At 35.8% G+C, this 13,103-nt stretch overlaps 1 protein-coding gene and 2 long non-coding RNA genes across 3 annotated transcripts in view; all 3 read left to right on the top strand.

The window, feature by feature from the left end:
• Positions 1-8,181: 8,181 nt before the first annotated feature.
• Positions 8,182-8,800, top strand: LOC132168708 (uncharacterized). Its single transcript, XR_009438916.1, has 4 exons — positions 8,182-8,272; positions 8,351-8,443; positions 8,521-8,622; positions 8,709-8,800. It is a non-coding gene; the product is annotated as an uncharacterized LOC132168708 (long non-coding RNA).
• A 47-nt stretch (positions 8,801-8,847) lies between these two features.
• On the top strand, positions 8,848-10,720 carry LOC132168724 (uncharacterized). The gene is made up of 3 exons (XR_009438919.1): positions 8,848-9,069; positions 9,173-9,232; positions 10,558-10,720. It is a non-coding gene; the product is annotated as an uncharacterized LOC132168724 (long non-coding RNA).
• A 585-nt stretch (positions 10,721-11,305) lies between these two features.
• LOC132169462 (uncharacterized) overlaps positions 11,306-13,103 on the top strand; it is a 2,460-nt gene continuing 662 nt past the window's right edge. Inside the window, exon 1 of the mRNA XM_059580495.1 lies at positions 11,306-11,374. Within this exon, the coding sequence (XP_059436478.1) occupies positions 11,306-11,374 (69 nt within the window). The remainder of the gene's footprint in view (positions 11,375-13,103) is intronic.

Genomic DNA, 13,103 nt, shown 5'->3' with positions numbered 1-13,103 from the left:
TTACATTGATTCAGAAAGTACACACAACTTTCTGGATCTAGCCAAGATTTCAAATTCATACTAGGGTTGGAGAGAGGATCCAAGTCAAAATAGCTAATTGGGCATGTTGCATGGTAAAACAAAATGGGGAAATAAGTTTTCAGGCATATTGAAAATGTTTAAGAAATTAGTTTGCTTATGAGTGTTAGCATGTTCATGTATCATAATAATTTTAACAATGGAAATTTTGATTTTATTTCCAAGAACCTTATATTGTCTTATTATTATTTTTTTTTGACACTAAAACATATATCATTGATGGAAATCAGACTGTAAGATTAGATTGCTCTGATAGAACAACCTCTCGAATACAATTAGGGGTAACCCCCATCTATAATCTATCCACTCCATGAGAGACTGCCAATTTGGCTAGAATATGAGCTGCGTTATTAGCATCACGACTCACCACGTCCACTTTCCACTGGGTAAGGTTGCTCAAGAGCTGGTTCATGTCCTCTCTTGAATTAATGGCTTCCATCACATTCCTTGCGTCCCCTTCCAACTGGATAGCAGCTAGCCCAAGCTCCAGTCCCCACCGTCTGACCTGCACTCCCGCCCAAGCCTCCGCAGCACAGGGATCCAAGAAACCCAGCCCCACTAGACATCGTGCCGCCACCACAGCGCCCACCTCATCCCGAACCATCGCCCCCATGCCAATTGTTTTGCACACTGCAGCATCCCAATTGAGCTTGTGCCACCCTGGGCTTGGGTCCTACCCATTTGCAGCCTGCTAGTCCCCTCCCCACCATGATCTGCTTGCATATTGGCAGCTCTGAACTCAGTCACAGCTTCCTTAGCACGTTGAACCAAAATGTTTGGGTGGGTGAAAGGGCCTCCGTGGACCACTTCGTTCCTTCTGCCCCATATCTTCCTTGCTATCCCGACAAAGAGGTTTATATCCTCCTCCTCGCATTTTTTAAAAAATCCCGTTCACCACCTCCAGGAACTCTGGCCTGTTGAAACAACTCTTTTGGATTTTTCTCCCACAAGCGCTCCACACATCTCGCGCAGAGGGACAATCCCACAGGATATGAAAATTGGTTACGGTTGCCAACCCACAGAGAAGGCAGTATGGGTCATTGATTATCTTTCTTCTGTGCAGCTTTTCTTTCTTTTGTGTCTTATTTCATTTATACAAATACAAAAGGCCAATTATTGCGTAAGGAACTAATATAATACCACCGTCAAGACTTCGATGCCATCAAAATCTTTTCCAAATAGTATACGCCCATCATATAATTGTGATTACGTGACAATAAAAATTTGCGACTATGTGATGTGCTTATGTCCATTATATAAAAAAATAATTAAAAAAAGAAAAAGAAAAGGCAAAACCACATCTTCTTGGCTGATGATCAACCTCCATAGCAGCCATGGCTAAGAAGACCCATGATATATATTTTCTCTTTGGTAAAACTTCATTTTACACCCCTAAACTACCTGGGTTTTTGAGAAAGAGAAATGCTACACATCGATCTTAATTTTTTTTCTTCCAAAAGTTAGTTCCCAAATGATGTATCACCATCCTATGAATTGGTAACACACTTCTCAAAATAATAAATCTCATGAGATAGTGACACATCATTTGAGAATTAACTTTTGGGAGAAAAATTTGGGATGTGTAGCACTCTTCTTTGAGAAGACATCCATAAATTTAAAAAACTCTCGAATTCACCCCATGAACTTTTAATTTGATACAATGTATCCCTTTCGTCAGTTTTTAAACGTTAAAAGTGATAAAATGACCATTATACCCCTAACTTTTTTAAAATTCCAAATTTACCCTTAATTTCAAATAAAAAATAAAAAATGTTATTATTAAAACAAAATCACAAGGTGACCTAACCGTGTGTCACCTTGTGACCATCTTTTTTGTTCTTCATGTTCTTCATTTTTTTTTTTAAAAAAAAAAAAAATCAAAGGGTAATTTGGTCTTTTTAAGGGTTTTTATTATGGTTTAATACCAAAAATTGACGGAATGGGATAAATTGCATCAAATTAAAAGTTCAAAGGGTGAAATTAAAGGTTTTTGAGATTTAGAGGATAAACAAATGATAGTTTAAGGGTCCTTTACGAAGTTTCCACTTTCACTTCTATTAATATCAATAAAAGTTGGCCGGAACAACCATGACCAATAATTTCATGCAGTATACAAAGCACCCATGATGGCATAATTCTATTTTATTTTTATCAATAAGTAGAATATTGGCCGAAATAAGCATGGCCCATAATGTATTCTAGAATACAAGTAACAAAGCAACTGTGGAGACAATCTACTCCACACATCTCACTTGATGTCGATCATCTGCATACACTTGGCATGTATACAACATTTTATTTAATATTTTTGATAGAAAGAGAACAAACTACTAATTATGAATAATTCTAAAATTTCATCTTGTGTCACTCTAAAATGACGTGATTTTTAAAATTACTATTTGATCAAAATTCAATAATGATCAATCACAAGCTTAATAGTAATTTTAAGAGCGAGCGACATTATGCAGTAACACAAGAGTGACTTTTAGTATTATTCAATAATTCTTTCCGCAATTTTTGTAGCAGGTTTCAATATAGCCCTCTACTTTATCTGCAAGAGTGAGATTAAAAGTAATTAACATAAGTTTTTTGTATTAAATATGTGTGTATATATATAATTTCACAAAATTAGAAGAAGCTTTTTCATATTTGAAATGGGACGATTATTTTTTAAATCTGATTATAATATTTAAATAAGATAATTTTTTTTTTCTCAAAATAAAAATACTCAATGTTGGGGCCACAAGGAGATATATATACTACTCACTTTAAGATCAAGTACTTATATTGAAGTAAGCTTTGACCTAAGGGGGCTCACACTACAGAAATTGTAGTCATAGAATTTCAAAAAAAGTATTAAATATATAAATTTTATATCTAAAACAACTGGTATTAATATTTTAATCAAGTAGGTGTTGAAGCACAACTCCACTCAAAGCAGAGTTTTATATTTAAGATTATTAAAGTTTCAACTTATAAAGACAGAAATGAAACCTCTCAATTTCAAATGAAATGGAGAGAAGCCGGATGGAAATGGAGAGGACATGTGTCCAATGAAGACAATGAAGAGACCTTGCATTATGCAAGGGTATGAGTAATGTTACATCAGCCTTTGGAATTAGCCTTTATTTAAAAAGTAAAAAATTCAACAACTAATGGGCATGACTACATCAGCCCAGTGAATTCTGGTGGTAAGATGAAAGTTGAGTATTAATATATGAGTAATGTTATACTCCACACCTATTTATCACACTGGTTAATGTGACGTGTTTTAAATGGCTTGCGTGTTTTAAGACACTTTCCATGTCAGCTACTTAAAAAAAAGAAAGAAAAGAAAAGCCAACTAAAACTCCATTTCTAATAAAATGGAAAGTATCTCGTTAGTGTATTTTAAAGGGGTAAAATTGTCCAAAAAATTAATATGACAATTTTATCCTTTTAGAAAACACTAACATCTAACGGGATACTCTCAATTTCTTTTGGAATGGAGATGATCATATTTCAACTAAAACACACCACATCAATCAATGTGAAATAAATGTAATATATGAGTTTGAAGAGTATGTAGAATTACTTTTTTTTTTTTTTTTTTTCTTTCTACTTATATATTAAAGAGTAATGATATATACTACACTCCCCTTGAACTTGAACTGATGTGTCTACATAAAAAATTTTTTTTTAAAAAAATGCTTAAAATTTTCATCATGACTAAATTAAATTAGAGTTCTTGTAAAAACTTGAGAGAGAGAGAGAATATACCATTTGCAGAGGTGGTGGTTGCAGCCATACAAGCAAGAGCACAATCATCAACGACGTCTAAATGAGAGGGACGACATTTTTTTGGCAAACAATGTAACATACAAGCCCTGTACAAAATGCTAGGTTGTCCATCCTGGCATATTGCATGGCACTCATAAATACACAGCCCTACAATTAGCACTTTTGGTGGAACTGGAATATGTGGGATTTTTGGTAATTTAAAATCTGCATCTTCAGGATGATGATGATAGGAAAGGGAAGTTGGAGAGACAGCAGGAGGGTTATTCATCAATGCCATCATCATCACACTACAAGAAAATTGGTCTTTAGCGACCATATTTTTAGCGATGACTCAAAAGTCGTCGCTATTTCTCAATATCAGCGACGACAATTTCTTGTCGTCGCTAATTCCATAAAAAAAATGTGTTAACAGCGACGACTAGATGTCGTCGCTAATATGCAGTCGCTAATGGCGAAATAATATTTTTCCCCAAGCGTGAAAAGGCGCACCAAAAAAATTGTGACAGGGGTTCAGATCATTAGCGACGACCCCTGTCGTCGCTAATAAGTATTTCAATTAGCAACGACAGTGTCGTCGCGAAATAACGAAGGAAAAAATCGAATTCCTAATTAGCGACGACAGGTGTCGTTGCTAATTAGTTTACGAAAAAAATTAAATTTTTTTTTTTAGGGACGACAATTGTCGTCGCTAATTAATTTTAATGAAATTTCTGGCGCGATTATTAATTTCATAAGGGCGCGGGAGAGACTTTGGCTGCCATTTTTACCCAAAATTTCTTTGATACCATTTTGGACGGTTAATGAATAATGATAATACCATTTTGAAAAGAAGCCCTAAAAGAACACCTTTCACATTCTCTTTTGTGACACAGCAGCTTCCTCCTCCGTAAAGAAACAGAGCAGCTTCCTCCTCCCTCCACGGCAGAATACCCGCTGGATTTTTGCTGAGGGTTTCTTCAGCTTTCGCCTTCCTGGTATAAAACTTCTCCATTCTTATGATTTTTGTATTATCACCGAAATCTCTTTCCTTGTAATTTCATATTTACGATTTTTATGATTTTTGCAAGAATTATGGAATGAAGACATTCTTACATATGACTCATCGACGCAGGAGAACTTTAAGTTGCATGCAGCATTATTATGGACTATAAATGATTTTCCTGCATATGGAAACTTGTCTGGGTGGTCGACTAAGGGACACCTGGCGTGTCCAGTATGTAACAAGGATACAGCGTCCAAAAGGTTGAAGTTTGGAGGTAAGTCATGCTACATGGCTCATTGTCGGTTCTTACCTCAGGGGCATATATGGCGCACAAAAAAATCTCTCTTTGACGGTACTGAGGAGCATAGAATGGCACCTAATGAATTATCTGGAGATCAATTGTTACAACAACTAGAGAATGTACCAAATTTGCCGTTTGGAAAAGATGAGACCAAAAAAAAGAAGAGAACGCGTGAAGAGTGTGAGTTGAATTGGACGAAGAAGAGTATTTTTTTTAATTTGCCTTATTGGTCAACATTGAAACTGAGACACAATTTGGATGTCATGCATATTGAGAAGAACATATGTGATAGTCTCTTAGGTACACTGCTGAATATTAAAGGAAAAACAAAGGACACTTTGAAGGCACGACAGGATTTGTGTGTGATGGGAATACGCAAAGATTTGCACTTACAACAAAATGGTACATTTACATCAATGCCACATGCAAATTACACTTTGTCAAAAAGCTGAGAAGACAACTTTCTTAGATTGGTTGAAAGGTGTAAAGTTCTCTGATGAGTATGCATCTAATATTAGTCGGTGTGTGAATGTCAAAGAAGGTACGATTTCGGGAATGAAAACCCATGATTGTCATGTCTTCTTACAACGCTTACTTCCTGTTGCAATTCGTCTATATTTATCAACTGAAATACGTACAACAGTGACTGAGCTTAGTTCCTTTTTTACGGAATTATGTGCACGAACATTAAGATTAGATGTCGTGAGTTGAATGAAGGATGACATTCCTTTGATTTTATACAAGTTGGAAAAGATATTTTCACCGGCTTTTTTTGATATAATGGTACATCTAGCTGTACATTTACCACGAGAAGTTGAGCTTGCGGGACCAGTACAATATCGTTGGATGTATCCAAAAGAAAGAACGCTTGGTAAATGTAAGAAATTTGTGCGAAATAGAGCACATCCAGAAGGGTCCATTGCCGAGGGATATTTATCATTTGAATGTTTGACATTTTGCTCCATGTATCTCAATGGGATTGAGACAAAATGGAATCGTGAAGAACGGAATAGTGATGTGCGGCAGGTGGGAAGGAGTAAAGGCTTGTCTGTGTTCTCTCAACGAGTTCGTCCTTTAGGAGCAGCAAAATTTATAACACTTGAAGATAAGGTTCTCACAAGGGCTCGATGGTATGTGCTTAACAATTGTGACGAAATCACTTCGTACATTCGGTAAGTGTATGATTTATAGTGTTTTTTTGTTTTTTGTTTTATTTTTTTATTTTATTTTTATTAAAAATTATGATTACTCGAGAATATAGAGGAATACTTATGTATTCTTTATGTAGTGAACACTATGACAAGATTGAAGGAGAAGGCACTGTGGACATCCAACATAAGCATGAAGCTGAGTTCGAAACATGGTTTCGACATCGTATATGTGGGCCTAATGTAGAAAATGTGTCCAAACAGTTATATGATCTTGCATCCGGATCGGATCATCAAGTTGTAATGTACAAAGGTTGTATTGTGAATGGGGTTAGATTCCATATAAAAGACTATGAATGAACTCTACGTACCCAAAACAGTGGTATAATTGTTCAAGGTGAGCATAACATGAAGGATATTGAATTCTATGGTGAGTTGAAGAACATTTTGGTGTTACGTTATGGTCGAAATCGCGTGTATCTATTTGAGTGCGATTGGTGGGATGTTGGGCATAGAACGGGAATACAAACAGATGAGTACTTTACAAGTGTGAATACATCTCGTACATGGTATACATCTGACCCATTTATCCTAGCATGCCAAGCTTCACAAGTATTCTACTTGAAAGATCCCAAATTGGGTGGTAATTGGCAAGTAGTGCAAAAAGTGAGCAATAGAAACATATACAATGTTCCAACTATTTTAGAGGGAGAGATTGAAGAAGATGATGAAGGCATTGGTGATGAGGAAGAAGATGATGAATTGGTTGAGGGTAATGCACCTGTGCAACAAGGAAACAATGTAGACTCAACTCCGTTGCGTAGAGATGATGTGGAACCAATAGCTATTGATGAAGTATATGTGCACTTTGACGAAAGCATGTTCCTCAATGATGACTTCTCTAATGAGGGGCACGAAACAAGCTCTGATGATGAACAAGACCTTGATGATGAAAGCATGTTCCTCAATGATGACTCCGCTCATGAAGATAAGTTATCTTGCAACTCTGATACAAACTCTGATGATGATATGTGTTGAATATTATTGTAAATAAATATTTATTCTATGGTAAGATGATACGGGCTATATATTTGTTTGTCTCGTTACTAATCTTTCAATTATTGTATATGTTTGTATTTTCATATTTTCTTATTCATTGTTTTTATTGTGGAATCAGTTGTACGCAATGAAGATCATGAATCGAGGAAGATCGCGTGTGTCCGTGGCTCGTTCTACACCATTGCATCTTAATGATGAAGTTGAGAATGCAAGTTTAGAATCACAAGTGCCTCTTGAAATTGATGTAACACCATGTCAGACGATGACTGAGGGGCCCTCCAATGCATCTTGTAAGTGCACATATTTTGTCTATGTTATTGTATAGACTATGAACAAACTACTTCACCAAAAATACTAACTATGTTTCAAATTTTGTCTCACAACTATTATGTCCAACAAGAAGAAAAGAGGTCCGAATAAATCCACTAAGTTCAATCAGCTTTTTAAGGATGGTCGTCCTGTTGAGATAACAATCCCTCTCAAGGCAAGAGGACCTGTAGGAAAAAATGCGAGTTATTTTAGTAGGAGGGTGACACATGTCGTTCGTGAACACGCCGAGCTCTGGCATAGTTCTTGGACTCGTGTCTCACCAAGTGAGCAGCAACGGTTAAGAGCTCGTGTTTTGGTGAGTTATAATGTTTGAGGTTATGTTATTTACTACATATAATATAAAATGCTAAGACTATTGTTATTTATAATATATAGGCTGAGTGGACTTTAGACGAGCATCTGGCTAACCATATTGGATCTATTGAGTTGGCTTTATCAAATAGTTATAGAACACTTCGTCATGGATTTCACCGTCATTTTCTTAAATTCGGTGGTGATAAAGACTCAACAATCGCGAAGACAAAAGTTCCAAAGCTTATCTCACAACCCATGTGGCTTAAGATATGCGAGTCATTTGAAAACAAAGAATGAAAGGTAAATATTTTTAAACTAAATTGACAACAAATCTAAAGGAGTATAATTTTGTAATAATTTAGTGAAAATTTGTCACAGGACAAGTCCACACGTAATAAGAAGAATAGATCGGAGTTGAAGACCAATCACACATCTGGCTCTAGATCTTTTCTTAATCATCGCCATAGTGAGGTAACAATTTTATACTATTACATTATTTTAATAATTATGTTTAGAGCATATGTTAATTATATGTCGATTATGTGTAGGCAGGAGAGGATGAAGAAGAGCCCAATCTAATTGACTTTTATAAGATCTCTCACACAAATAAAGACGGGAAATTTGTGACTCCGCAGTGTGAAGAACGATACGTAAGTAGTTGAAATTTCTGCTCTCTGTTAATATCTTGTCTCACATTGTTATACGACTAACCTATTGATTTTGGTTGCTTCTGAAGAATTTGATGGTAGAGAAGTTGGCTGACAAAGAGGTAGAAGTAGATGAAGAGGAAATATTTACATAAGCTCTTGGTGGGAAACGTTCTGGCCATGTTAGAGGGATGGAAAATTTGTCATACCTACTCCATCATCTTCTTCGCAAGTATATGGCACCCAACTCAACCTTGAGTTGGAGGAAACAAATAGAAAAATAGAGGAACTGCAAAATGAGTTGGTGGAAAAAGATAGAAAAAAAGATGAACAAATAGAGAAACTGCAAAATGAGTTAGTGGAAAAAGATAGAAAAAAGGGATGAACAAATAAAGCAAATTAGACAAGAATCAAAGCGCCAATTTGATCTCCTAATGTCACGTGTTTTAGGTAAAATAGTTGTGTGATAGATATGTTTCGTTATGCTTTAATTGAACCCGAACAACTAATTTATTACTGATGACATCTTTCTTTTCTTTTCTATATGTTATAGGAACACAAGGTCTGAATATTGCTCATTTTGATTGGAATGTTTAAAGAAACATGAAAATGGGTAAGAATTTTGCTCATTTTGTGATTTATTTACTACTTTGATGGAATTTGGATGATTGATTTTCGGATGGAAGTTTGATTTTGGTTGATGTGTTAAAGTATCTATCAACTCCAGTTGATTGTTTCTCCTTTTAGGTAATTGTAATGTGCAAACTAGAAAATTGTATTTTTCCATCAGCAATGGCTGCAAATGGATGTTAGTGAGGAATGTGTTCTTTTATTGAGATTGATTTATTAATTATCTAAAAAAAAGTTAGGAATGTGAAACTAGGAATTTGGGTCTTGTTTATAATTAAAAGGAAACTTCATTTTGGATTTACTTATTTTGTGTTCTCTGGGAACCTCTGCTGTTATCTTAGGAAATTATTTAAATTTACAGCTTATGAGGCATTTCTACACTTGCGATAGTCACTCAGGGCGTTTTGGTGTTAGATTTTTTTTTTCCCTATCAAAACCAAACATATGCAAACATCATTCTCTCCTTGCACCGTTACTGCTGCTGGTTGTGGAGTAAAAGTCTTGGCAGTGCAGTTCTTCATCTTGTAGGTCATTTCGTTGATGATAAAATTTGGAGGAAAGAAATAAGAACTTGGATTCTCATAATGATTTTTGGTTAGAAACTGGGTATTGTAAATATGCCCTATCATCTTTCATTTCGTTTTCTTCAGTAATCAAACAGGAATTTTTTTTTTTTTTTTAATTATTACATTAAGTCTGCTTGTGGTTCTCATAAGCTGCTGCTGATGTTCATAATTTTCTTTTATTTGGGTTTTGTTTGTATTTTGTATGATTTTTCGGATCTGATCTTTGTATATATTAGGTTGCTTAGAAAAGTGAGGAAGAATGGAAAATAAGCAAATATTTTATTTCTTACTTCTTAGTTTGTTGAGCTGCACGCCTGGCGCCTGCACTATGTGTGTTTCTTTGTGCCATGTAGGGAAAGATATTTGATTTCATTTTTAGATATTTGATTTGGTTTTTCTTAAGGTGCCATGTAGGGAAAGATTTTTTCCATTCAAATAAATCTTGTTCTTCAACTTTAGCAGCCTGTTCATATGGCTTTCCATTGTCCCAAGTCTCAAGCCCCGCAATTTCTTCATTGTTTGGTTGGGAACCTGTTGCTTTGTCTTGCCATGATTTACTATATCAATTATGGTATGAAATTCCTCTATGCTGTGATACATGATGGACAATGTTCTTTTTCTACTACGTTTTTTCATGTTTGAGTAGCAACTGTTTGTCCAACTATGTGGTTATTATATTAGACACGCTTGTAGTTTTTAAGTGAGTTTTCTTGTCTAATATATGCTCTTCTTCTCTGTGCAGTTATATATGGTATTGATGAGTCGTACAGGTTATCAGTTCTTACATCTGGAAAGCTTTTTTTGTAATCCTTTTTTTTGCTGCTTAGCTATATATGAAGTTTAATTTCTCAATGAACATTGTTGTTGATGTATGCCTTCTTTGGCACTTGCTTAAAACTTGACAATTATGTAGTTTTCTCAGGCCATTTTTGAGACTTCTTCCCTTGTAATTAACTCTGTTTCAGACCTTTTAGCATATTTAATTAGAAAAAGAGTTCTTAAGTAAGCTTTAATATATTGTTATGTTTAGATCATTTATACCAAACAATTTAAAACATTAATCGGCCAAAAAGAAAAGCATTTGATGTTGACGACGACGATCATCAGCAACGACGACATTTGCTGTCACTAATGCATGCTAAATATTGTTGCTGAAATGTGCATCATCAGCGACGACATTTGTCGTCGCTGATATGTGCCTCATCAGCGACGACATTTGTCGTCGCTGATGCGTGTGTCATCAGCGACGACACATGTCGTCGCTGATGCGTCTGTCATCAGTGACGACAATGTCGTCGCTGATGACAAACACATCAGCGTCCCCATCGACTTTATGAAGCATTTTCAGCGACCACCTTTTACAGTTATTAGCGACGACTTTTGTCGTCGCTGTTAATACTTATCAGCGACGACATGCAATGTCGTTGCTATTTAGTCTTTAACGACGAACTACTTGCAACGACAAGGAGCGACGACCATAGTCGTCGCTAATGACCATCAGCGACGACATGTGGGCTTTTAGCGACGACCCGGGGTCGTCTCTAAAGACTGATTTTCCTGTAGTGTCATCATCCACACAATTACTTTCATCCTACCATTTCCATCCATAGCTTCTCACTTTCTCTTCAAACTATATATTATGAGGAAGATATATATATATATATATATACAACATTTATACAACATCCATAGCTTCTCACTTTCTCTTCAAAAAAACGTCTTTATTTTGAAAGTAACCCATGGATATATCCATGGGACTTTCAAAATAAAGATTTTTTTTTTTAAATGGATGATGATGGTGATATATATATATACATGTCCGCACAAGAGGGGGGAAGGGAATTCGAACTAGTGACCTCCGCTTCATTAGACGTGGTCCCAACCAATTGAACTACCTCTTGGGAACAAATGGATGATATCGTTTACATGCAAAGAGCTCACTACAAAAAAATCGGCAATTAAATATCGACACCAATCAATTTACGTCATTTTTGCCATGTCGTTTCAGTTTGGCTGTAATACCCTCGGTTGATAATATTTTTGTATGCCGTTTTAGCCACATACGACACCTATTTACATCGTTTCAAAATGAAACAACGTAAATAGTTTGGCATTATTTTTGTGTAAATTAACGACATTAAAAACCAAAGAAAAAAAAAGAAGCTATGATGTGATGATTAAATTGTTTAAGAATGATGAATTTCAAAGTTGGGCAATCAAATATCATGTCTATTAGTTAGAGTCATTGCTTTACAGTTAGGGGTGTAAACGAGCCGAGTTTGAGTGAGCTTCCCTTATTCAGGCTTGGCTCGCTTAAATTTTACTCGAGCTCGAGCTCAAAGGCGAGCCAAAAAAATCGAGCTCAAACTAATAATAAGTCGAACCGAGCCAGCTCGCGAGTTTGCTCTTATATTTAATGTTTTTGTTTTTTTTTTAAAAAAATTTAACTTCAAGTACTATTAAACGGCTTAAGAAGTTAGTTTGCATATGAGTATTTGCTTAACCTGGCTAGTCGAGTATGGAGCCTGAGTCAATACAGTAAGGCATTTGGTTTCAAAGAGAGAGGATATGCATCATTTTAAAGATAAGCAAACTTGGAGATTAACGTTTTCTTGACAATGTGGGACAAGTTAACAGGTTGCATTCAGACTGCATTAGGACAACGCCCCCTACAAAAAAACTATTTTTTCAACGTCTCTCTCTCAATCCCCCTCACCAGTCATAGCGCATCTTCCACTTGAACTCTCATTTTCCACTCTCACTCTCGCTCATCAAACAGATAGTGATAGTGTTTGAGTCTGTATGATTCTTCAATAGTTTATGCCTTTTGCAATCTCCCTCAATAGTTTCTGCTTGATTCTTCTTTCTTTCGTTTGGGTCTGCTCTAATTGAATTGAGGTCTTTTTAATGATTGCTCTCTCTCTCTCTCTCTTTGATCACGAAGGGTTTAGAATTTTTCATTCTCTAACGCTTAAATATGAATGCAATTTTAAGATTTTAATAATTATGAGATTTATAATTAATTATGTATTACTTAGTTTATATATATATATACACACACACACACACACGAGCTTATACGAGCTTGCTCACGAGCCTAGCTGAGTCGAGCCGAGCTTGCTTAGTTTAATATTCGAACTAGAATTTGTGTTCATGAAGCGCTTCATTTAATATTCGAGTCGAGCATGAGCCGAGCTTATGCGAGTCGAACTCGAGCTTGCTCGCGAGACGCTTCGCTCACCTAACAGCCCTATTTACAGTTACACAATAGCGCAGAAAGAAAAAAAA

The sequence above is a fragment of the Corylus avellana genome, chromosome ca2, assembly GCF_901000735.1.
Source record: "Corylus avellana chromosome ca2, CavTom2PMs-1.0".
NCBI lineage: Eukaryota > Viridiplantae > Streptophyta > Magnoliopsida > Fagales > Betulaceae > Corylus > Corylus avellana.
This window is presented reverse-complemented; position numbering and strand designations above follow the sequence as displayed.